General features: G+C 46.5%; 1 protein-coding gene across 6 annotated transcripts in view; it reads right to left on the minus strand.

The window, feature by feature from the left end:
* The window catches only part of LOC115167776 (UDP-N-acetylglucosamine--peptide N-acetylglucosaminyltransferase 110 kDa subunit), a 43412-nt gene extending 17363 nt beyond the window's left edge, over nucleotides 1-26049 (minus strand). For 2 of the 6 annotated variants that reach the window (XM_029722412.1, XM_029722393.1), the window contains exons 1-9: nucleotides 25651-26049; nucleotides 23560-23743; nucleotides 22711-22954; nucleotides 22381-22449; nucleotides 17660-17776; nucleotides 16885-16964; nucleotides 3710-3905; nucleotides 3008-3148; nucleotides 105-205 (exon numbers count right to left, since the gene is read on the minus strand). In XM_029722412.1, the coding sequence (XP_029578272.1) occupies nucleotides 105-205; nucleotides 3008-3148; nucleotides 3710-3905; nucleotides 16885-16964; nucleotides 17660-17776; nucleotides 22381-22449; nucleotides 22711-22954; nucleotides 23560-23743; nucleotides 25651-25687 (1169 nt within the window). In that variant the 5' untranslated portion in view covers nucleotides 25688-26049. Of the gene's footprint in view, nucleotides 1-104; nucleotides 206-3007; nucleotides 3149-3694; nucleotides 3906-16884; nucleotides 16965-17659; nucleotides 17777-22380; nucleotides 22450-22710; nucleotides 22955-23559; nucleotides 23744-25650 lie in introns of all 6 variants that reach the window. The other 4 variants (XM_029722402.1, XM_029722390.1, XM_029722422.1 and 1 more) reach the window with 3 other exon arrangements.
* Nucleotides 26050-26327: the final 278 nt, after the last annotated feature.

Below are 26327 nucleotides of genomic sequence, written 5' to 3' on the forward strand. Positions count from 1 at the left end.
AATCAGTAGGACGCTAATCTATCAACTAGATTTAGTACCTTGAAATACCGTCCCTAAAACCACGAGATGAAAGAGAGCGAGACAGAGGGTGTGTGTCTGCTGACCTGATGGCCTCTTTGTAGTGCATGAGGGCCTCCTGGAGTTTCCCCTGCTGCTGCAGAACGCTGGCCAGGTTAGAGTGGGCTGCTGCAAACTCTGGAAACACCTGAAGACACCAACCACAAAGGTTATAGGGTGCCCAATCAAATACACAATTTGACCCCTTGTAGGATGACCAGACAGGGTGACTAAATCAAGGCCAGAGGAAAAAGTGGTTTAAAAAAATAAATGTTAAAAAAATCTGGGAAACGGCATGAGCTAGTCTGGATTCTGTCCAGAATAAAGGCTACCTGCCTGTTGAACTGGTCATCCTTTTTAATCAAATCTGCAGGACATAAAATGAGGCAAGATAATGTCAATTTTGAGACGTGTATTTCCATATTTTAGTATATGTTTTAATATTAATGTGAAATTCCTGTTATTTTCAGTAGATTTCTCACAGAAACAAGCGTCTGATGATGTGAGACGTCAATGGAGCACATACCAATATTTTGATTTCAAATTCAACTCGGTCCGTGTCATAAATGTAGCTTTTTGTGACCTGCGGAAACGACTGAAGACGACCACAAAATGTAAAATTCTCAAAAGTTGGGGTTAGAAACCGGCACCGCTCTGTCAGAGCTAAGTGCTTATTATCAGATGTATTACGTTACAAAATCCAACTTCTTGGATATGATGTTAATTATACAGTGCATTTGGAAAGTATTCAGACCCCTCATTTTGTTACATTACAGCCTTATTCTAAAATAGATTAAATGGTTTCCCCCCCCTCATCAATCTACACACTATACCCCATAACGACAAAGCAAAAACTTATTTTAGCAAATTCATTAAAAACAGAAATATCACATTAACATAAGTATTCAGACCCTTTACTCAATAATTTGTTGAAGCACCTTTGGCAGTGATTACAGCCTCGAGTCTTCTTGGGTATGAGGCTATAAGCTCGGCACACCTGTATTTGGGGATTTTCTCCCATTCTTCTCTGCAGATCCTCTCAAACTCTGTCAGGTTGAATGGGGAGCGTCGCTGCACAGCTATTTTCAGGTCTCTCCAAAGATGTTTGATCGGGTTCAAGTCCGGGCTCTGGCTGGGCCACTCAAGGACATTGAGACTTGTCCCGAAGCCACGCCTGTGTTGTCTTAGCTGTGTGCTTAGGGTTGTTGTCCTGTTGGAGGGTGAACCTTCGCCCCAGTCTGAGGTCCTGAGCGCTCTGGAGCAGGTTTTTAAATCAAGGATCACTGTGTACTTCGCTCCGCTCATCTTTGCCTCGATCCTGACTTGTGTCCCATTTCCTGCCGCTGGAAAACATCCAAGCATGATGCTGCCACCACCATGCTTCACCATAGGGATGGTGCCAGGTTGCCGCCAAAGGTGATGCTTGACATTCAGGCCAAAGAGTTCAATCTTGGTTTTATCAGACCTGAGGACCTTGTGTCTCATGGTCTGAGTCTTTAGGTGCCTTTTGGCAAACTCCAAGCGGGCAGTCATGTCCTTTTACTGAGGAGTGGCTTCTGTCTGGCCACTCTACCATAAAGGCCTGATTGGTGGGGTGCTGCAGAGATGGTTGTCCTTCTGGAAGGTTCTCCCATCTCCACAGAGGAACTCTGGAGCTCTGTTAGAGTGACCATCGGGTTCTTGGTCACCTCCCTGACCAAGGCCCTTATACCCCGATTGCTCAGTTGGGCCAGGCGGCCAGCTCTAGGAAGAATCTTGGTGGTTCCAAACGTCAATTTAAAAATAATCAGTCCACTGTTCTTGGGGACCTTCAATGCTGTAGAAATTTGTTGGTACCCTTCCCCAGATCTGTGCCTTGACACAATCCTGTCTCAGAGCTCTATGGACAATTCTTTTGACCTCATGGCTTGGTTTTTGCTCTGACATGCACTGTCAACTGTGGGACCTTATACAGACAGGTGTGTGCCTTTCCAAATAAATGCCCAATCAATTGAATTTACCACAGGTGGACTCCAATCAAGTTGTAGAAACATCAAGGATGATCAATGGAAACAGGATGCACCTGGGCTCTATTTAGAGTTTCATAGCAAAGGATCTGAATACTTATGTAAAAAAAATTAACGATTTAACCTTTAACTAGTTAAGAACAAATTCTTATTTACAATGACGGCCTACACCTGCTAAACCTGGACGACGCTGGGCCAATTGTGCGCCGCCATATGGGACTCCCAATCACGTCTGGTTGTGATGCAGTCTGGAATCGAACCAGGGTGTCTGTAGTAACGCCTCTAGCACTGAGACGCAGTGCCTTAGACCGCTGAACCACTCGGGAGCATTGTAAATAAAGGTATGCGTTTTATATTTGTAATAAATGTGCAAAAATGTCTAAAAACCTGTTTTTGCTTTGTCATTATGGGGTATTGTGTTTAGATTGATGAGGATCCAATTTTAGAATAAGGCTGTAACGTAACTAAATGAGGAAAAAGACAAGGGGTCTGAATACTTTCCGAAGGCACTATGTTCGAGAAAGACCTCGCTGAACGATTCAGAACATGAATAATCATTTGTCTTGGTAAAATTTATTTTATAACATAAGGAAGTGAAATTTCATCACGAAAGCACGTTTTTCACCCTCTCTGGGCAGTGAGTGGACACCCTTCAGGTTAGAGTATATATAACAGGACACTGGCCAGGTTAGAGTGGGCCGCTGCAAACACCTACAAAAACCAACAATTGTTCAGTCACCACCAAAATCCTGAAATTACACTTCCTTAAAGAGAACACAGAGCTGACGTGATTAAGATTGTGGTGGGAAAAAAACAAGGCCCTGTAAACAGCATTCCTTAAACCCATTATGCCAGGTAAGAGAAGGGGAGGGAGAGATACTTTTCAATGCTACTTTCAATGCTTTCTTTGAGCATTCTGCCATAGTTATGGTTATCCGTCTCACCTCCAGGGCCTTCCTGTAGAGCTGGACGGCGTCCTCAATGTTGCCCTGCTCCCTCTTGATGTTGGCCAGGTTGTTGAGAGAGTCTGCGTGGGTGGGACACAGCCGCAGAGCCGTGTTGTAACACTCCTCAGCCTCGGATACCTGGGAGAGACGGGGTTAAACCACACAGGGTTAAACCACACTCACGCATTCACAGATACAGACAGACACCCTCACACAGAAAAACATACATTTTCGTACAGACTGACGCCAAGGCCCAGACAGGGCCAACAAAGGGAGACCCACAACAGGGACAACAGCTACACAAACACTGCTAACTGAAAGCTGGAACCAATATCTGCAACCCTGTTTGTAGCTGAACATGGGATGTTTGCACTTCAAGATAATCTTTCTGTCTGGAGCAGTGTTGAAAGGGATGGCCTCTCAACAATCATGAAACAGACCAGCTAGAAGACCAGGGTGTCATGCATATCCATCTAACCACACCCAGTCTGATCTCCTCTCTGTATATGTGGAGAAAACACCCCCCCTTCATCTCCTAAATTAGGTGAAGGAAGGCACACAGGCATGGCATGCACGGGGCACAGACAGACAACTGCTGCGGCCTGCTGGGACCGTCATGCCCCTCACACTGGCAGATGGGATGCAGAATAACGGAGCAGTCTCTCACTGCTTGGACACACACACCGTCTTCTTCCTTACATTGCCCTTCTCCTTGAGGGCGTTGGCCAGGTTACAGTAGGCGTCAGGGAAGTGGGGCTGCAGCTCGATGGCGCGGCGGTACGTGTCGATGGCCAGGTCGATAAGACCCTGCTCGTAGTAGACGCACGCCAGGTTGCCGTGGACGACGGCGTGGTTGGGGCTCAGGCTGAGGGCACGCAGGTAGCCAGCCACCGCTCTGAACGGTTGGAAAGAGAGAGAAGGGTGGGTAAACGCTAGTAATAATAATAATAATAATAATAATAATAATAAGTACTAAAGGCTGAGGACTCAGGTAGCCCACCACCGCATGGATACAGAGGAGAGAGTAAAGAATGGTACTAGTGATGTGTAGAGGAGAGTAGAGCGGTACTAGTGATGTGTAGAGGAGAGTAGAGCGGTACTAGTGATGTGTAGAGGAGAGTAGAGTGGTACTAGTGATGTGTAGAGGAGAGGAGAGTAGAGTGGTACTAGTGATGTGTAGAGGAGAGGAGAGTAGAGTGGTACTAGTGATGTGTAGAGGAGAGGAGAGTAGAGTGGTACTAGTGATGTGTAGAGGAGAGGAGAGTAGAGTGGTACTAGTGATGTGTAGAGGAGAGGAGAGTAGAGTGGTACTAGTGATGTGTAGAGGAGAGGAGAGTAGAGTGGTACTAGTGATGTGTAGAGGAGAGGAGAGTAGTGGTACTAGTGATGTGTAGAGGAGAGGAGAGTAGTGGTACTAGTGATGTGTAGAGGAGAGGAGAGTAGAGTGGTACTATTGATGTGTAGAGGAGAGTAGAGTAGAGTGGTACTATTGATGTGTAGAGGAGAGTAGAGTAGAGCGGTACTAGTGATGTGTAGAGGAGAGGAGAGCGGTACTAGTGATGTGTAGAGGAGAGCGGTACTAGTGATGTGTAGAGGAGAGGAGAGTAGAGTGGTACTAGTGATGTGTAGAGGAGAGGAGAGTAGAGTGGTACTAGTGATGTGTAGAGGAGAGGAGAGTAGAGTGGTACTAGTGATGTGTAGAGGAGAGGAGAGTAGAGTGGTAACTAGTGATGTGTAGAGGAGAGGAGAGTAGAGTGGTACTAGTGATGTGTAGAGGAGAGGAGAGTAGAGTGGTACTAGTGATGTGTAGAGGAGAGTAGAGTAGAGTGGTACTAGTGATGTGTAGAGGAGAGTAGAGTGGTACTAGTGATGTGTAGAGGAGAGTAGAGTGGTACTAGTGATGTGTAGAGGAGAGGAGAGTAGAGTGGTACTAGTGATGTGTAGAGGAGAGGAGAGTAGAGTGGTACTAGTGATGTGTAGAGGAGAGGAGAGTAGTGGTACTAGTGATGTGTAGAGGAGAGTAGAGTAGAGTGGTACTAGTGATGTGTAGAGGAGAGGAGAGTAGAGTGGTACTAGTGATGTGTAGAGGAGAGTAGAGTGGTACTAGTGATGTGTAGAGGAGAGGAGAGTAGAGTGGTACTAGTGATGTGTAGAGGAGAGGAGAGTAGAGTGGTACTATTGATGTGTAGAGGAGAGTAGAGTAGAGTGGTACTAGTGATGTGTAGAGGAGAGGAGAGTAGAGTGGTACTAGTGATGTGTAGAGGAGAGGAGAGTAGTGGTACTAGTGATGTGTAGAGGAGAGGAGAGCGGTACTAGTGATGTGTAGAGGAGAGGAGAGTAGAGTGGTACTAGTGATGTGTAGAGGAGAGTAGAGTGGTACTAGTGATGTGTAGAGGAGAGTAGAGCGGTACTAGTGATGTGTAGAGGAGAGGAGAGTAGAGTGGTACTAGTGATGTGTAGAGGAGAGGAGAGTAGAGTGGTACTAGTGATGTGTAGAGGAGAGGAGAGTGGTACTAGTGATGTGTAGAGGAGAGTAGAGTGGTACTAGTGATGTGTAGAGGAGAGGAGAGTAGAGTGGTACTAGTGATGTGTAGAGGAGAGGAGAGTAGAGTGGTACTAGTGATGTGTAGAGGAGAGGAGAGTAGAGCGGTACTAGTGATGTGTAGAGGAGAGGAGAGTAGAGTGGTACTAGTGATGTGTAGAGGAGAGTAGAGTGGTACTAGTGATGTGTAGAGGAGAGGAGAGTAGAGCGGGTACTAGTGATGTGTAGAGGAGAGGAGAGTAGAGTGGTACTAGTGATGTGTAGAGGAGGAGAGAGTAGAGTGGTACTAGTGATGTGTAGAGGAGAGGAGAGTAGAGTGGTACTAGTGATGTGTAGAGGAGAGTAGAGTAGAGCGGTACTAGTGATGTGTAGAGGAGAGGAGAGTAGAGCGGTACTAGTGATGTGTAGAGGAGAGGAGAGTAGAGTGGTACTAGTGATGTGTAGAGGAGAGGAGAGTAGAGTGGTACTAGTGATGTGTAGAGGAGAGGAGAGTAGAGTGGTACTAGTGATGTGTAGAGGAGAGTAGAGTGGTACTAGTGATGTGTAGAGGAGAGTAGAGTGGTACTAGTGATGTGTAGAGGAGAGTAGAGTGGTACTAGTGATGTGTAGAGGAGAGTAGAGTGGTACTAGTGATGTGTAGAGGAGAGTAGAGTTGTACTAGTGATGTGTAGAGGAGAGGAGAGTAGAGTGGTACTAGTGATGTGTAGAGGAGAGGAGAGCGGTACTAGTGATGTGTAGAGGAGAGGAGAGTAGAGTGGTACTAGTGATGTGTAGAGGAGAGGAGAGTAGAGTGGTACTAGTGATGTGTAGAGGAGAGGAGAGTAGAGTGGTACTAGTGATGTGTAGAGGAGAGGAGAGTAGAGTGGTACTAGTGATGTGTAGAGGAGAGGAGAGTAGAGTGGTACTAGTGATGTGTAGAGGAGAGGAGAGTAGAGTGGTACTAGTGATGTGTAGAGGAGAGGAGAGTAGAGTGGTACTAGTGATGTGTAGAGGAGAGGAGAGTAGAGTGGTACTAGTGATGTGTAGAGGAGAGTAGAGTGGTACTAGTGATGTGTAGAGGAGAGTAGAGTGGTACTAGTGATGTGTAGAGGAGAGTAGAGTGGTACTAGTGATGTGTAGAGGAGAGGAGAGTAGAGCGGTACTAGTGATGTGTAGAGGAGAGGAGAGTAGAGCGGTACTAGTGATGTGTAGAGGAGAGGAGAGTAGAGTGGTACTAGTGATGTGTAGAGGAGAGGAGAGTAGAGTGGTACTAGTGATGTGTAGAGGAGAGGAGAGTAGAGTGGTACTAGTGATGTGTAGAGGAGAGTAGTGGTACTAGTGATGTGTAGAGGAGAGGAGAGTAGTGGTACTAGTGATGTGTAGAGGAGAGGAGAGTAGAGTGGTACTATTGATGTGTAGAGGAGAGTAGAGTAGAGTGGTACTAGTGATGTGTAGAGGAGAGGAGAGTAGTGGTACTAGTGATGTGTAGAGGAGAGGAGAGCGGTACTAGTGATGTGTAGAGGAGAGTAGAGTGGTACTAGTGATGTGTAGAGGAGAGGAGAGTAGAGTGGTACTAGTGATGTGTAGAGGAGAGGAGAGTAGAGTGGTACTAGTGATGTGTAGAGGAGAGTAGAGTGGTACTAGTGATGTGTAGAGGAGAGTAGAGCGGTACTAGTGATGTGTAGAGGAGAGTAGAGTGGTACTAGTGATGTGTAGAGGAGAGGAGAGTAGAGCGGTACTAGTGATGTGTAGAGGAGAGTAGAGTGGTACTAGTGATGTGTAGAGGAGAGTAGAGTGGTACTAGTGATGTGTAGAGGAGAGTAGAGCGGTACTAGTGATGTGTAGAGGAGAGTAGAGTGGTACTAGTGATGTGTAGAGGAGAGGAGAGTAGAGTGGTACTAGTGATGTGTAGAGGAGAGGAGAGTAGAGTGGTACTAGTGATGTGTAGAGGAGAGTAGAGTAGAGTGGTACTAGTGATGTGTAGAGGAGAGGAGAGTAGAGTAGAGTGGTACTATTGATGTGTAGAGGAGAGGAGAGTAGAGTAGAGTGGTACTATTGATGTGTAGAGGAGAGTAGAGTAGAGTGGTACTATTGATGTGTAGAGGAGAGGAGAGGAGAGTAGAGTGGTACTATTGATGTGTAGAGTAGAGGAGTGGTACTACTGATGTGTAGAGGAGAGTAGAGTAGAGTGGTACTAGTGATGTGTAGAGGAGAGGAGAGTAGAGTGGTACTAGTGATGTGGAGAGGAGAGTAGAGTGGTACTAGTGATGTGTAGAGGAGAGTAGAGTGGTACTAGTGATGTGTAGAGGAGGAGAGAGTAGAGCGGTACTAGTGATGTGTAGAGGAGAGTAGAGTAGAGTGGTACTAGTGATGTGTAGAGGAGAGTAGAGTAGAGTGGTACTAGTGATGTGTAGAGGAGAGTAGAGTAGAGTGGTACTAGTGATGTGTAGAGGAGAGTAGAGTAGAGCGGTACTAGTGATGTGTAGAGGAGAGTAGAGTGGTACTAGTGATGTGTAGAGGAGAGGAGAGTGGTACTAGTGATGTGTAGAGGAGAGTAGAGTGGTACTAGTGATGTGTAGAGGAGAGTAGAGCGGTACTAGTGATGTGTAGAGGAGAGGAGAGTAGAGTGGTACTAGTGATGTGTAGAGGAGAGGAGAGTAGAGTGGTACTAGTGATGTGTAGAGGAGAGGAGAGTAGAGTGGTACTAGTGATGTGTAGAGGAGAGGAGAGTAGAGTAGAGTGGTACTAGTGATGTGGAGAGGAGAGTAGAGTAGAGTGGTACTATTGATGTGTAGAGGAGAGGAGAGTAGAGTGGTACTAGTGATGTGTAGAGGAGAGTAGAGTGGTACTAGTGATGTGGAGAGGAGAGTAGAGTGGTACTAGTGATGTGGAGAGGAGAGTAGAGTGGTACTAGTGATGTGGAGAGGAGAGTAGAGTGGTACTAGTGATGTGGAGAGGAGAGTAGAGTGGTACTAGTGATGTGGAGAGGAGAGTAGAGCGGTACTAGTGATGTGGAGAGGAGAGTAGAGCGGTACTAGTGATGTGGAGAGGAGAGTAGAGCGGTACTAGTGATGTGGAGAGGAGAGTAGAGCGGTACTAGTGATGTGTAGAGGAGAGTAGAGCGGTACTAGTGATGTGTAGAGGAGAGGAGAGTAGAGTGGTACTAGTGATGTGTAGAGGAGAGGAGAGTAGAGTGGTACTAGTGATGTGTAGAGGAGAGGAGAGTAGAGTGGTACTAGTGATGTGTAGAGGAGAGTAGAGTGGTACTAGTGATGTGTAGAGGAGAGTAGAGTGGTACTAGTGATGTGTAGAGGAGAGGAGAGTGGTACTAGTGATGTGTAGAGGAGAGGAGAGTAGAGTGGTACTAGTGATGTGTAGAGGAGAGTAGAGTGGTACTAGTGATGTGTAGAGGAGAGTAGAGTGGTACTAGTGATGTGTAGAGGAGAGTAGAGCGGTACTAGTGATGTGTAGAGGAGAGTAGAGTGGTACTAGTGATGTGTAGAGGAGAGTAGAGTGGTACTAGTGCTACTGAGCTGTAGCTTCTCGTCAGGTTTCTCTTGTAAAATAAGCATTTGTTAAGATGGCGGTGTACTGGGTGGCCACCACCCAACTTTGCCATTTTGAATAAGTTACAAAAAAATAAAAAATAATTACGTATCCGCTATGATTTCTTATAAAACGATAACTTTTTAACATCAGATCGGCAGTTAGCGCAATTCCAGCTTACACTTCAACTCATCTGCCCTGTAATTCCAACCCATTTTTTGGGCAAACCAAGAAGAAACAGATGTTAGAGGCTAGAGGGTAGAGGCTAGAGGGGATACTACCGAGATTAACCAGTCTGGGGTATGTGGGACGCTACCGTCCCACCTGCGGGACACACTATTCAACAGTGTGTCCCGTGAAATAGCAGGGCACCAAATTCAAAACAAAAATCTCATAATTCAAATTTCTCAAACATCCAACTATTATATCCCATTTTAAAGATACACTTCTCGTTAATCCAACCACATTGTCCGATTTCAAAAAGGCTTTACGGCGAAAGCATAAAGTTAGATTATGTTAGGACAGCGCAGAAACAAGAAAAACCACACAAGCTATTTTCCAAGCAGGAGAGGCGTCACAAAAACCAGAAATATAGCTAAAATTAAGCACTAACCTTTGATGATCTTCATCAGATGGCACTCATAGGACTTCATGTTACACAATACATGTATGTTTTGCTCGATAAAGTTCATATTTATATCCAAAAAACCCATTTTACATTGGCCCGTAATGTTCCGAAATATTTTGCCTCCAAAAACTTCCGGTGAATGAGCACATCAATTTACAGAAATACTCATCATAAACGTTGATAAAATATTAAACTGTTATTCAAAGAATTATAGATAAACTTCTTAATGCAACCGCTGTGTCAGATTTCAAAAAAGCTTCACGGCAAAAGCACACTTTGCAATAATCTGAGTACTGCGCTCAGACAACAACATCAAGCAATACAGATACCGGCCATTTTGGAGTCAAATAAAATCATAAATAGCATTATAAATATTCACTTACCTTTGATGATCTTCATCAGAATGCACTCCCAGGAATCCCAGGTCCACAATAAATGTTTGTTTTGTTTGATAAAGTCCATAATTTATGTCCAAATACCTCCTTTTTGTTCGTGCGTTCAGTCCACTACTCCAAATCCAGGAAGCGCGCCGAAATGTCACGACCAAAAGTAAAAAAAGTTATATTTACGTTCGTAGAAACATGTCAAACGATGTATAGCATCAATCTTTAGGGCGTTTTTAACATAAATCTTAAGTAATATTCCAACCGGACGATTTTAATGTCTTCAAAAATGAACTGGAACACAGCTAACACTCACATGAACGCGCACCACTGAACTCATGTCATTTTCTGAGTCATCAACTTCCAGCAGCTCTTGTTTGCTCAAGATTCACTGTAGAAGCCTCAAACAACGTTCTAAAAGACTGTTGACGTCTAGTGGAAGCCTTAGGGAATGCAAAATGAACCCTAAATCACTGTATACTGGATAGGCCAGGACTTGAAAAACTACAAATCTCAGATTTCCACACTTCCTGGTTGGATTTTTCTCAGGTTTTTGCCTGCCATATGAGTTCTGTTATACTCACAGACATCATTCACACAGTTTTAGAAACTTCAGAGTGTTTTCTATCAAAATCTACTAATAATATGCATATCCTACCTTCTGGGCTCAAGTAGCAGGCAGTTTAATTTGGGCACGCCTTTCATCCAAAATTCCAAATGCTGCCCCCTACCCTAGAGAAGTTAAGGCGACAGGAGAACCAGCCACCCTTTCCCTCAATTCTACTAGTCACTTGATAAGAGGGATAGATGACCTTTGATCGCGGATTTGCTACCAACGGGACTCTAGAAACTGCAATATTCTCTGCTCTTTTGAATCATGGCTCTCGGAAAAGATCCATCCCCTCCCCTCTTCATCAACAATAACAACTGGTGTGCTGACTCGAGCATGGTGGAAGCACGACCCATTGTTCACCAGTCTTGGAATAAACGGTAATATGCCAACCTTTTACCTCACGAGTGAGTTTTCAGTTGTCATCGTGACTGTTGTAAACATTCCACCTGAGGATAACTAAGAGGCTATAACCAAGAAGGAAAACTTACATCCAGAGGCTGGTTTTCTGGTTGCCGTCAATTTTAATTCTGCATCATTAAGATACGCGATATCCAACTTCCATCAAGGTCTTCCTCACCACTAGGGGCAATAAAGGCCTAGACCACTGTCATTCTACTCACAAGCAAGCATACAAGGCACTCCCTCATCCGCCAAATCAGATCGTGACTCCATAGTCCTGCTTCCTGTTGACAAGCAGAAGCTCTAAACAGTAAATTACCGTAATTTCCTGACTATTGAGCGCACCTGAATATAAGCCGCACCCGCTGAATTTTTTAACAATTATTATTTTCAACATAAATAAGCCGCACATGTCTATAAGCCGCAGGTGCCTACCGGTACATTGAAACAAATTAACTTTACACAGGCTTTAACGAAACACGGCTTGTAACAAAAAATACAAAATTAGCAGTAAACAGTAGCCTACCAAGAAAGTCATTGCTCCAGACCAAGCTCCCGTGCAGCAGCTCTATTTCCTTTTCCAACAGCCAGATCAATCGCCTTCAACTTGAAAGCTGCATCATATGCATTTCTCCGTGTCTTTGCCATGATGAGGGTGACAAAATGACTACCGTAATCAGAATGATGGGAAGTTTGAGAGCGCTCGATTTAATCTAAACAGTAAACAAAAAAGTTGTTTGACCTTAACCCGTTCGGCAATTTCATTGGTCTAATGAAAGCTTCATGCCGCCAAAAAACTGAGCACGTCACAGAAAGTGTTTTTTTTTTTTTTAATTTGAAAGCGGGAAAAATCCATATATTAGCCACGTCATTGTTTATGCCGCGAGGTTCAAAGCCTGGGAAAAAAGTAGCGGCTTATAGTCCGGATATTACGGTACCAGTAACTTGTTCAGTTGAGAAATGGTCTCCAGAATCAGCAGAGACTATGCTATAGGACTGCTTTGCTTGCGCTGATTGGAATATGTTGTTTCGGGGCTTCCCCGATAATGTCGGCGAGCTAACCAACTCAGTCACTGGCTTCATTAGGAAATGCATCGGCAATGTTGTCCCCACAGTTAAGGCTCGCTGCTTCACTAATCAAAAGCCCTGGATTAAACACAGAGGTTGGCGCTAAACTAAAACGACCACAGGGTTATCGCAGACAACCATGAGGCTACGCCTGAGAACAGGAACAAGTACAAGAAGTCCCGCTATGACCTCCGTAGAGTCATCAAACGGGCAAAAGGACAATAGGAATAAGGTGGAATCATATTACACAGGTGCCGAAGCCCCCATGTGACAAGGACTACAGTCCATTACGGATTACAAAGTAAGACTCAGCCGTGATCTGCGAAACGATACGCCTCCACCAGACGAACTCAATGCATTTTATGCACGCTTTGACAATAACATTGTGCCGGGTGTGAGAACCGCCACTGACCCAGAAGACTGGGTAATCTCGCTCTGAGGCAGACGTGAATAGTCTTTAATATTAGATCAATACCCACAAGGCCCGATGGTACTCCAGGGCGCGTTCTCAGAGCATGCGCAGAACTGGCAGGTATATTCACTGTGAGCGCGCCCCAATCCACACCAACAGGGTTGCAGTGGAGCAGGTCGAGAGCTTCAAGTTTCGCGGCGTCCCAAAAAAATGGTCCCCACACACGCAAGTCGTGAAGACGGCGCGACAACACCTCTTCCACATCAAGAGGTTGAAAGAGTTTGGCACGGGCCCTCAAAAAGTGCTACAGCTGCACCATTGAGAGCATCTTGACTGGCTGCATCACTACGTGGTATGGCAATAGCACCGCCCTTGATCGCATGCCGCTAGAGGGAGGTGCGGACAGCCCAGTACATCACTAGGGCCAAACTCCCTGCCATCCAGGAACCCTATAATCAGGCGTTGTGAAAGCAAGGCCTGGAAAATCTTTAAAAGACGCCAACCACTCAAGCCATAGACTGTTCTTTCTGCTTCTGCAGCTGTCAATGGTACTGACTTTCTTATATTTTGCACTGTCTCTGCACACTCAGTATGGCTGGTGGCATTATCATGCTGGAGGGTCATGTCAGGATGAGCCTGCAGGAAGGGTACCACATGAGGGAGGAGGATGTCTTCCCTGTAGCGCACAGCGTTGAGATACCCTGCAATGACAACAAGCTCAGTCCGATGATGCTATGACACACCACCCCAGACCATGACGGTCCCTCCACCTCCAAATCGATCCCGCTCCAGAGTACAGGCCTCGGTGTCACGCTCATTCCTTCAACGATAAACGCGAATCCGACCATCACCCCTGGTGAGACAAAACCACAACTCGTCAACTCGTTTTTGCCAGTCCTGTCTGGTCCAGCGATGGTGGGTTTGTGCCCATAGGTGACGTTGTTGCCGGTGATGTCTGGCGAGGACCTGCCTTACAACAGGCCTACAAGCCCTCAGTCCAGCCTCTCTCAGCCTATTGCGGACAGTTTGAGCACTGATGGAGGGATTGTGCGTTCCTGGTGCAACTCAGGCAGTTGTTGCCATCCTGTACCTGTCCCGCAGGTGTGATGTTCGGATGTACCGATGCTGTGCAGGTGTTGTTCTACATGGTCTGCCACTGCAAGGACCATCAGCTGTCCGTCCTGTCTCCCTGCAGGGCTGTCTTAGGCGTCTCACAGTACGGACATTGCAATATATTGCCCTGGCCACATCTGCAGTCCTCATGCCTCCTTGCACGTTCACGCAGCTGAGCAGGGACCCTGGACATTTTTCTTTTGGTGTTTTTCAGAGTCAGTAGAAAGGCCTCTTTAGTGTCCTAAGTTTTCATAACTGTGACCTAATTGCCTACCGTCTGTAAGCTGTTAGTGTCCTAATGACCGTTCCACAGGTGCATGTTCATTAATTATTTATGGTTCATTGAACAAGCATGGGAAACAGTGTTCAAACCCTTTACAATGGAGATCTGTGAAGTTGTTTGGATTTTTACGAATGATCTTTGAAAGACAGGGTCCTGAAAAAGGGACGTTTCTTTTTTTTGCTGAGTTTATACACCTGTTCTGAAAGGCCCCATAGTCTGCAACACCACTCAGCAAGGAGCACAACCAAGCAAGCGGCACCATGAAGACCAAGGAGCTCTCCAAACAGGCCAGGAACAAAGTTGTTGAGAAGTACAGATCAGGGTTGGGCTCGAAAGAATATATCAGAAACTTTGAACATCTCACGGAGCACCATTAAATCCATTATTTAAAAAAATGGAAAGAATACGGCACCACAACAAACCTGCCAAGAGAGGGCCGCCCACTAAAACTCACGGACCAGGCAAGGAGGGCATTAATAAGAGGCAACAAAGAGACCAAAGATAACCCTGAAGGAGCTGCAAAGCTCCACAGCGGAGATTGGAGTATCTGTCCATAGGACCACTTTAAGCCGTACACTCCACAGAGCTGGGCTTTACGGAAGACTGGCCAGAAAAAAATAAGCAAACCCTTGGTGTTCGCCAAAAGGCATGTGGGAGACTCCCCAAACATATGGAAGAAGGTACTCTTGTTAGAAGAGACTAAAATTGAGCTTTTTGGCCATCATGGATAACGCTATGTCTGGCGAAACCCAACACCTCTCATCACCCCAAGAATATCATCCCCACAGTGAAGCATGGTGGCAGCATCATCATGCTGTGGGGATGTTTTTCATCAGCAGGGACTGGGAAACTGGTCAGAATTGAAGGAATAATGGATGGCGCTAAATACTGGGAAATTCTTAAGGGAAACTTGTTTCAGTCTTGTTTCAGTCCTGGGATGGAGGTTCACCTTCCAGCAGGACAATGACCCTAAGCATACTGCTAAAGCAACACTTGAGTGGTTTAAGGGGAAACATTTAAATGTCTTTGAATGGCCTAGTCAAAGCCCAAACCTCAATCCAATTGAGAATTTGTGGTATGACTTAAAGACTGCTGTACACCAGCGGAACCCATCCAACTTGAAGGAGCTGGAGCAGTTTTGCCTTGAAGAATGGGCAGAAATCCCAGTGGCTAGATGTGCCAAGCATATAGAGACACACCCCAAGAGACTTGCAGCTGTAATTGCTGCAAAAGGTGGCTCTACAAACTTTGGCGATGTCATTTACAAAATAGCCTCCAACTCTCTACTCAGCAAACTGGATGCAGTCTATCACAGTGCCATCCGTTTTGTCACCAAAGCCCCATATACCACCCACCACTGCGACATGTATGCTCCAAATCGGCTGGCCCTCGCTACATAGTCATCGCCAGACCTACTGGATCCAGGTCATCTATAAGTCTTTGCTAGATAAAGCTCCGCCTTAGCTCACTGGTCACGATAACACCCATCCGTAGCACGCGCTCCAGCAGGTATATCTCACTGGTCATCCACAAAGCCAACATCTCCTTTGGCCACCTTTCCTTCCAGTTCTCTGCTGCCAATGACTGGAATGAATTGCAAAAATCGCTGAAGCTGGAGACTAAAATTTCCCTCACTAACTTTAAACATCAGCTATCCGATCGCTGCAGCTGTACATAGCCCATCTGTAAATAGCCCATCCAATCTACCTACCTCATCCCCATATTGTTTTTATTTACTTTTCTGCTCTTTTGCACACCAGTATTTCTACTTGCACATCATCATCTGCTCATCTATCACTCCAGTGTTAATTTGCTAAATTGTAATTACTTGCTACTATGGCCTATTTATTGCCTTACCTCCTCACGCCACTTGCACACACTGTATATACTCTTTTTTTCTATTGTGTTATTGACTGTACGTTTGTTTATTCCATGTGTAACTGTGTTGTTTGTTTCGCATTGCTTTGCTTTATCTTGGCCAGGTCACAGTTGTAAATGAGAACTTGTTCTCAACTAGCCTGCCTGGTAAAATAAAGGTGAAAAAAGAATAAAATTGACCTGGGGTGGTGAACAGTTATTCACGTTCAAGTTCTGTTTTGTCTTCTTTCACAAGAAAAAATATTTTGCATCTTCAAAGTGGTAGGCATGTTGTGTAAATCAAATGATACAAACCCTGCAAAAAATCTATTTTAATTCCAGGTTGTAAGGCAACAAAATAGGAAAAATGCCAAGGGGGTGAATACTTCCACAAGCCACTGTAGATCTACCGCTTCTTAGACTTGCTTTCAATGAGAATGACAGATCTATAACTCACATTTCTGTGTGAACATGGTCAGGTCGCCCAGAGTTACATATTGCAGCTTTAAATAAAAACGACAGAAAGTCAGATTACGTACAATTTATACTATCCATCCATCTATTTATATTTTAAAAAAATTATATATATCTATATTTTACAAAATAATATATATCTATAGATATACACACACACACTTACCGACAAGAGACTATACTACCCATACAAACCAGCACCAAGGCTCGACATACGCTCTACTCGCAGCAGAAACATTGGGTTCGCGTACTGCTGCTAATACTGCTGCTACTTTCATATGCATGATTCTCTGTGTTTGACTTTCTTCAAATGTAATTACAAGGCGTCAGAGCGTCATACCTAGGCTACGTCCCAAACGGCACCCTATTCCTTATATAGTGCAATTTTTGACTGGAGCCTATGGGCCCTGGTCAAGATTAGTGCACTACACAGGGAACAGGGTGCTGTTTGGATCACAGCCCCTATTATTAGCCTAGGACTCACCAGGTGAAATTAGGATGATTAGAATTATAAAATGACATGAACAAGGGAGTGTCTTCAGGTTTAACTGGTTATACCATGGGAACAGTCACTGACCTGTCAAAGATGCGAGCCTCTTTCAGAACGTTGCCCAAGTTGATGTATGCATCCAGGAAGTTGGGATCCAGAGTCACAGCCTGACAAATACCCATAAATCCATACATCATACACAACGAACAGGATAGACTGTAGTAGAAGTGTGTTAAACATTTCTTCCAAACACCAGTTGTAATGTGGACTATTTAAGTTAATAATCAGTTAAGCGTAATTAACACAATGCTTTGCATATTTATACATGTTCCCATTATGTAATCCACATGATTTCAAGTGTTCCATTTATGTCATGGGTTGGTCACTAGATGCAATTCTGGATGTTACTCATATCTGTTGATAGGGCCTGACGCCAGACTGCAGGTCCAAGGACACTGATTGTTGTTCTATTCTGTGGAACACTGATTGTGTAGATGGCAGCAGACCTTGTTTTGGCTTAGTGGTTCTGTATAATTAGGATAGGGGGCATCTCTGGTCGAAGGCCAAGTTAGACATTTCCTCTGCTCCTGTTGCAACTTGTATTAAACCAGATTGATTTGTGACTGAATATATCCAGCACTGGTCTTTTATTTTGTTCAGCCAAAAATCCCCTTTACCGAACTTTCCCTGTTCATTGGTGTACACTCTACTAGGACTGTACTTAAAAAGTTCTCAGACATGAATAGCAATGTTGGTGAATTATCAAACGTTTCAGCCCAGATATGAACCCTTAGTCAGTCAGAGTAGACTATCCTGGTCTGTCTTTTGTTTTTACATCATCGGCTCTGTAGAAAAGTCTTACCTTCTCAAAGTGGTGTATGGCCAACCATATCTCTCCCTGGGCGTTGAACACACAACCCAGGTTGCTCCAAGCCACCGCAAAGTTGGGCTGAGTCTCAATAGCCTTCAGGTAACACGCCTTCAATGGGTTAACAATCAAAACCAGAGGAAGAGAGGAAGAGTAGTGGTAGAGGAAAAGAAGAGGGGAGTAGTGATAGAGGTGGTAGGAGGAAAGGTTGTAAAATAAAGATATGAAGAGAATAAAACAGGAAGAAAAACAAAAAGGGATATAGGAAAAATAATTAGTGACCGTTATCAACTAAAGCAAAAAGTGAGTGTGCAGCATGGACTCGCCTGCGCTGAAATCTGCGGCGCTAAGCTGCCTTGCTTATTCCTACGCTGCGCAGATCCAACCAGCACCCACACGCAGACCGACATTCTGCAGTTATCATGGTCTCTTTCTCACAAGATGAGGAACAGAAACGTTGACTAGCCTTTTCTGCTTTACTATGTAATGTACAGCCGATAATAAGCCGCTAACATGAAGGAAAATACCTAAATGATATTGAAATTCATAACACAACCAGTAACTTCTATGTCAGTTGCAGTCTATTTGATAGCTGACTATATTAACTAGCGGTATCTCACAACCTTGAATGGCGGGTGCTGCGTGCAGGTGGAGGTCCCTGTAATGCGTGCGCACAAAAAGCTACGTGGGCGGGGCATGTCCTAGGTGTGTGTTTGGCTACAATCACGTCACCACGCACACCGCCACTGCCGACCGTGCTGCTGCTTAGCAACAAGAGGTCGATGTTTGCCGCCGCTGCGCTCGCTGAACCCGGCCGCGTTGCGGACTGGCTGCAGACCCTGAGCCCCGGGAGACGCCCTGCTTACCTAGACTGCCACACTCTCTGTACCCACAATGCCTTTCAGGACCAACGAGTGGCAGGGGACGGGGTTGGGGTTAGAGGATGTGGAGACCGCAGCCAAGCGGCTGGTTGGATGGTTAGATAGAGGGGGAATATAGAGAAGGGGAGTTCTGGAAGTTAAGGGGCATCAAGACGGCCAAGTGTCTGATGCCCTAAGAGGATAGGAGAGTTGATCTACCACCAGAGCCCAGGGGCTGTTCTGCAGGGCAATGGGGAAATAGAGGAGTTGTTTAAGCAAGCCAATGGTGTCCTGTTGGGAGGCTAGGGGTACGCTGGGTGCCAGGCTGACAGAGGGCGTCGGGGGGAGGGGGGGTCTGTACCCAGCAGGCCGGGGGGGAGGAGGGGGAGGGGAGCTTTGTGCCTGACGCTTTTGGCCTTGGTTGCCTTGTTCGCTGCGCAGCCCCTGCGTTACTGCACACTCACAGCGCAGTCTGCATCACCTGCACAGCGCTGCAACTCCAAAACCAAGAAGGAAAAAAACTAAATCAACAGAACAACAAGTTAGAGGGTTCTTACTCAGGATTTTATATTTTTCCCCGCTAATTGATTCCATTTTTGCAATGTTTTTATTTTATTTACTGATATATACGTTTTGGCCGTCATGGTAATTTAAGACATTTAAAAAAGGAATGCTTACTGTACTTCTTTTTGTTTTGTTTTTGTTTGTTTAACTTTTCTTGTTTTGTTTCTCTGCTCTTCAGAGTAAGCCACAAGACAGAGGAGCTTCTTGCTCAGGCATAACGTAGTAGTTCATGGTTTCTCTCTTGCTGGCAGTTACAAACCCGTTACCATATTGTTTGTCAGAGGGGCGGGCGGCAACCTCAGCAGCCGGTGGTTGAGGACTGATGCTGCCCTAGTGATCCATGTTTCAGCCAGGGCACCTAGGGTACGGTAGCAGGAGTAATGTCATCACCCACCTGAAACAACCTTCTAAATAACATCATCAGTCGTGGAAAAAAAACCAAGAGACAAAATAAAACAAGAGCGTTAGTAAAAGTTCGCAAAACAATACACAATTATTTTTTTAATTCTCACATGGAAAGTAATTAAAACGTCCTTAAAAAAAAGCACTACAAAAGACAACCTGCTGTTTACACTCATGCAACGTTTATCGTATTTTCTAAGAAAAACAATGGATGTTTCAGGAGGGGAGGGGGGGGGCAGGAGGGAAGAAAGGCTTTGATAATGTGTTTCATAATATTAATAGTATGGCCAAGCTAGGCGAAAGGAGGGAGGATAACTAGCTTGATCTTCATCAAATGAACTGATCACATTTCTTTGGGAATAATATGTCATAGCATACGCTTTCCTTCAACCTCTTCTTCAAAAAGGTTATTTGTTTTTTTTTTAAATGCTTGGCTTTTTCTTTGTCCTGTTGTGCTTGAATCCTGGCCAATGGGGAGTGAGAAGAAAAGCCTCGGTGTGTAATGTTTGGGCATCTAGAAGCCTCCATAGGTAGCTCTGAAATAAAGAGGTCAGCGCTGGTTGCTGCGCATGCGTGTTTCTCTCTAACCAAGCCAACTGAACGCGGGTGGCGGAGTGCAGTTTGTGAGCTGTCTGCCTGACGCAGCATCGGATCGTACTGGGCTCTTGTAAGGAGGGGTGTGTGTGTGACAGAGTATGAAAACGTGGTACAGTCCTGACTATTCTATTCACCCACTCTAAGACAGCAGGAAGCTGTCAGCTTGGGGCGTAGCTAGTGTGTCAGGAAGGCAGCTCTTAGCGCGCACACTCCACCAGCCCTAGCGAGCGCGCGGGGGGAAGGAGCAACAGTGCAGGGGGGCTGGCCCGGCGATGAGCTGGCAGCTCTCTGGAGCTCCTCCCCCTTCTGGCACCAAATAAGATGGCCTGGCACCAGGTCACCTAGCAAGATGTCAACTCCAGCTTTCACCCAACCCAGGGAAGGTATAGATATATCAGGGAGATGGATAGACATAAAATGGCTTAAGAGTAGATAAAGGGGTCAGAGAGCACCCCATAAGATACAAGACGACTAGCAAATCTGCATGGGTAGGGGGTAGTGGTACAACTGGATTGGGTGGTGGGGTGGTCCATTTGTTGTTAAATAACTGGAGTGATGTGGTTTGGTTAGAGGCCATCCTATCTTTTGCATTGCAAAGAGATGAACTAACTTCATCAGTTCATTTATCCTTCCAAGACCGAGCCAGCATTATCCCTCCAAAAACACCTTTGTTTATTTTTTTATTGTTTTACGAGTTTATAAAATATCCATATCAGAACCATAATTACTGCTACCAATTTGAAAAGCCCAGCCTTTCTTCCTGTGAAGGGAGGGGTGCTGACCGGAGGTGGAGAGGTCAACGAGAAGAGCATTGTGGGACTAAAGAGAGAGAGCAGGGGGATTGTGTGCAGGTGGAGTGAGAATGAAGATGACTATTCTACCTAGGCTCAAAGAAAAAAAGTATAAAGCCGTCTCAAAAATCCATAATAGAAAGAAAAGGAGGGTTTAATGGGTTGGGGGTGTAGAAAATGCCCCCCTCTCCCTTCAAAATAAAGCAACATTATTAGCGAATCTGGGGAAGGACGGGTATGGGGCCCGCCCAGAGCCAGGGTGTAGTAGGGGGTATGGGGCCCGCCCAGAGCCAGGGGGCAGTGGGGGGGTGTAGGGCCTGCCCAGAGCCAGGGGGCAGTGGGGGGTATGGGGCCCGCCCAGAGCCAGGGTGTAGTGGGGGGTATGGGGCCCGCCCACAGCCAGGGTGTAGTGGGGGGGGTATGGGGCCCGCACAGAGCCAGGGGGCAGTGGGGGGGTGTAGGGCCCGCCCAGAGACAGGGTGTAGTGGGGGGGGTATGGGGCCCACCCACAGCCAGGGTGTAGTGGGAGGGTATGGGCCCCGCCCAGAGCCAGGGTGTAGTGGGGGGGGTATGGGGCCCGCCCATAGCCAGGGTGTAGTGGGGGGGTATGGGGCCTGCCCAGAGCCAGGGGGCAGTGGGGGGTAGGGCCTGCCCAGAGCCAGGGGGAAGTGGGGGGGTAGGACCAGAGCCAGGGCGTACGTAGGGCCTGCCCAGAGCAAGGGCGTAGTGGGGGGGGTAGGGCCTGCCCAGAGCCAGGGGGCAGTGGGGGGGTAGGGCCTGCCCAGAGCCAGGGGGCAGTGGGGGGGTAGGGCCTGCCCAGAGCCAGGGGGCAGTGGGGGGGTAGGGCCTGCCCAGAGCCAGGGTGTACGTAGGGCCTGCCCAGAGCCAGGGGGCAGTGGGGGGGGGTAGGGCCTGCCCAGAGCCAGGGGGCAGTGGGGGGGTAGGGCCTGCCCAGAGCAAGGGCGTAGTGGGGGGGGGGGGGGTAGGGCCTGCCCAGAGCCAGGGGGCAGTGGGGGGGTAGGGCCTGCCCAGAGCCAGGGGGCAGTGGGGGGGTAGGGCCTGCCCAGAGCCAGGGTGTACGTAGGGCCTGCCCAGAGCCAGGGGGCAGTGGGGGGGGTAGGGCCTGCCCAGAGCCAGGGGGCAGTGGGGGGGGTAGGGCCTGCCCAGAGCAAGGGCGTAGTGGGGGGGGGTAGGGCCTGCCCAGAGCAAGGGCGTAGTGGGGGGGTAGGGCCTGCCCAGAGCAAGGGCGTAGTGGGGGGTAGAGAAGGGCCTTAGATGGCATCAGGGATAGAGAAAAATGACACTCAAGTGAATGAGTGAAGAGTCTGCGTGGGGGGAGGGAGGGGGGGGGGGGCAACTTTGGCCATCGGGCTCAAAGGGGGGCGGGGGGATATAACTGACAAACAAAACATCTTACAAAGAAATCAAAGTACAAAGTAAATTTTTAAACAAACAAAAGATAAGCAAAAAGCTGTGCTGGTGTCAAGCCCCTCGAACATACCTTAGCCTCTTCCAAACGCCCGAGGGCTTTGAGCAAGTTCCCCAGGTCACTGCGGACACAGTACAGATCCTGCGGGACAGGAAACAAACACAGATTAGAGCTCCAAACCAGAAATGGACTACTAGACTGACTAACACATATTACAGTCTGAGATCTACTAACGATCATCAAATGTCTGGGTAGGATACTAGAATAGATATCAGATTGGGGTAGCTTGGGGGGTGCAAGACATGTTCAGCGTAAAGGTTTGGCAGAACACCAAAACATTGGGTTTTGTGCTGGCTACTGGCTTATGATGAGGTACATGAATTGGGCCCAAGGTCTACTCACAGGGTTGTACTGTAGGGCTGAGACGTAGGCCTGGACGGCTCCCTCCATGTCCCCTGCTGCCACCAGGGCTGCTGCCAGGTTGATGTACCCGTCGATGAAGTCTGGTTTCAGCCGCAGGGCATGGCGGTAGTGTTCTATAGCCTCCTGCAACTGGCCGCGCTCCTTGTACACGTTGCCCAGGTTGGAGTAGGCCTCAGCGAGCATAGGGTTCTGCTTGATGGCCAAGGTGCTGAAGTGGGCAGACCTGGAGGGACAGAGGAGTGGAGGGGGTCACGAGGCTGGTAGGGTGTGTGGTAGTACTGGGTTGGAGAGATGTGATGCTGTGTGGTCCAATAGTGGTACTTTAGTCAGTCAATGGGAGATCTCATTTAGCACACTAGCTGGTGTGTTGTGTTCTGTGAAATAGCGGGAACACTAGAATAGTTGTGTGTGTATGGGGTTCAAACTAAATTTATTTCAAATTTCACAAATAACTTCCTTGTGCTTATTATACATAGTGACAGAGGAACAACCCAAGACACCTGGGAAAGACAGACAGATCAAACCTAACACCTGGAACACCTGGAAGAGAAAACAGCCACCACCACCACCGTAAAGAGTCATGTCAGAGTGGGAAAAGAGGAGGTCAGTAGAACATGTAGGGAGATCACTGACAGACCAGCTGTGCAGCCAGCCATTCGTTACTCCCCAACACCACCACAGATGTGACGTAGTAGTATGAACTGTCGGCAGCCGGTGTATTACAGCCCCAGAGCACAGCAGTCCCAGTATTCTCTCCAGACCATGTAGACTGACTTCAGTGAGCTGACCCCTGACCTCCAGGTCTTTCACTCTTCCCCCCCACCTCACCTGTCGAGCCTGCGACACTGGAAGTGGATGGAGGAGAGTAGCAGCAGCACGCCCGTGTTGTCGGGCTCCTGCCTCCACAGCTGCATACAGTGGCGCTCGGCAGCCTCAAAGTCACCCGACTGGTACTCCCTGTGCGCCAGCTCGGCCAACCCTTGGAAGGAAAGCATACGTTGTTTTGTCGGTTCTGTAGCACCAACACCCAACAACCCGAGGAGGGGGGAAACAACACGTTAGAGGTGATGGAAGAACACGAGGACAGAGACAAAATAATAAACGAGATAAAAGTACTGGAGAAATCATAAATCAGACTATTTAGAATTGATAAATGCCTTTGGTTGATACATAATTGCACTGTTGAAGTATATTAATCAATAGTTGAATAGAAAAAGCTGTGTAGGGATTAACTGTCAATCACCACAGGGTATGAGTCACGTTTTAGAGACAAAATGTGTGACTATAGGCCAGATTGCTACTGTTTTATAAACCCAAGAATTCAACTGTCATTCTTCCTTTGAACGACAACTAGCTAGATGATTAGCTGCTGTTAGCTGCATAACAGGAGCTGAAGAAACATAGTAAGTGAATTATTAGGGTTTTAACTAAAGTTAGCTAGTCATCAGCGCCCTTATCATGAAGAGAAGTATTAAACATGAGCTAGTTAGAACTGTCTGACATGAAATAGTATGAAAAACGCAATGTTGTGCGGTGAAATGAAAACGGACCAAAGTACATAGCTGGATGAAACGTAAGGTGATGGTTTACAAATGGACGTTAGATGGCGGACAAATACAACCCCATCAACATCTGGGTAACTAACGTTTGATGCATGCCTAAAAGGGGAAAACAAACCCAACACTACAGACCCAGCATAATCACAGTCAAAACACACAGGATCAACGTTGGCTAGCTAAATTGCATTGTATCAAATATTAGGGAAGACATCAAGAAAATAAAACGAATGTTGTTTTGCGGGATTATGTTCAAGTCAGCCAATACAATAACATACTTCCGTCTTCATGTCTGGCGGGGTTGATCTACATAGCTAATCCATTTTGTGTGTTTACACAACAGATCGCTACATAGCCACACCTGGCTAACATCAGGAAACAGTAGAGGGCGCACACCCCTATCCACATCGACGGGACCACAGTGGAGGTGTTAAGCTTTAAGTTCCTCTGGGTACATGTCACTGACAATCAGAAATGCCCCACCCACAGACAGTGAGGTGAAGGCGGCACAAAAGCACCTCTTCAACATCATGAGGCTGAAGAATTTCGTCTTGGTCCCGAAGACCCTCAAACGTTTACAGATGTAAAATTGAGGGTACCCTTTCAGGCTGTATCCCCGCCTGGTACAGCAACTGCGCCGTCCGCAACCGCAGGGCTCTCCAGATGGTGGTACGATCTGCCCAATGAATCACCGGGGGCACACTGCCTGTGCTCCTGGACACCTACTGCACCCGATGTCACAGGAAGGCCAAAAAAGACCAAGGACATCCATCCACCCGAGCCACAGCCTGTTCACCCCGCTATCATCCAGAAGGAGAAGTCTGTACAGGTGCGTCAAAGCTGGGACCGAGAGACTGAAAAACAGCTTCTACCGCAAGGCCATCAGACTGTTAAATAGCCATCACTAGCCGGCTACTCAACCCTGTACCTTAGAGGCTGCTCCCCTATAAACATGGAACCACCGGCCACTTTAATAATGGAACACTAGTCACTTAAATAATGTTTACATATAGCTTTACTTATCTCATTTATACTGTATTCTAGTGTCAATGCCAATCTGACATTACTCGTCCTAATATTTATATATTTCTTAATTCCATTATTTTAGATGTGTGTATTGTTGTGACTTAGATACTAACAACTGCACTGTTGGAGCTAACACAAGCACTTCGCTACACCTGCAATACCATCTGCTAAAAATGTGTATGTGACCAATACAATTTGAGTTGACGCTATAATTGAAGATGGCGCAACATTTGGATTAGTTACACGCTGGCACAAAAAAACAATGGTTCTGCAAGATGTTAGCATAGGCTCGTGTCATGCTAGCGAGGAAGCTAATGCTAACTGGGGCAAGCTCTACCTGTGCTGTCAGCCACATTTCCCACGGAGCTCGCCATCTCCTCGGTCTTCGAGTCTTGCACGGTGGTCGTCAGTGTTGTAGTTTGATATTATCAAATTAAGAGAATTTTATTCGTCGATTGATCGACGTTTCTTGAGCCGTTGCTTGCTAAAGCTGTTAGCCTAGCTATGCTAACCACAGAGTCAACGCTAGCTAGTCAAGAAGAATGTCACTATTTAACAGTTGGCTAGTTCTTATGTTATTTACGGTCCTTGCCGATATAACTTCTCGCAATCAACCTAGCTCTAAATGTCTTTCAAATTCAATCAACCTAGCTCTAAATTTCCTTCAAATTCACAATCATGAAGCGCTGGTTCGACTTCAACAAAGCGACTCTCGAGCCATAAAATGGCGAATGAGCCTCAGCCAGGGACTTTTTTTGGTTTGTTGCCAGAATATAGATCCAACGAAAAATAATCAATCCACAAACTGTACAGAAAATGAGCGCGGTAGTGTGTGGTCCAATGAGCGTAATTAATATTCATTAATTATTCAAAGGGAATACACCCAACGTTTTAAAAACGAGTATATGCAAACATTTTGTAAATAATTATTTTTTCGCGGATGGATCCAGAGTGTTTTTGTGGTGCATCATTCCCAACATGTGCACTGCGGCAAGTTGAAGAGCGACGTTCTGA

Source organism: Salmo trutta, chromosome 3 (assembly GCF_901001165.1).
Source record: "Salmo trutta chromosome 3, fSalTru1.1, whole genome shotgun sequence".
NCBI classification, from domain to species: domain Eukaryota; kingdom Metazoa; phylum Chordata; class Actinopteri; order Salmoniformes; family Salmonidae; genus Salmo; species Salmo trutta.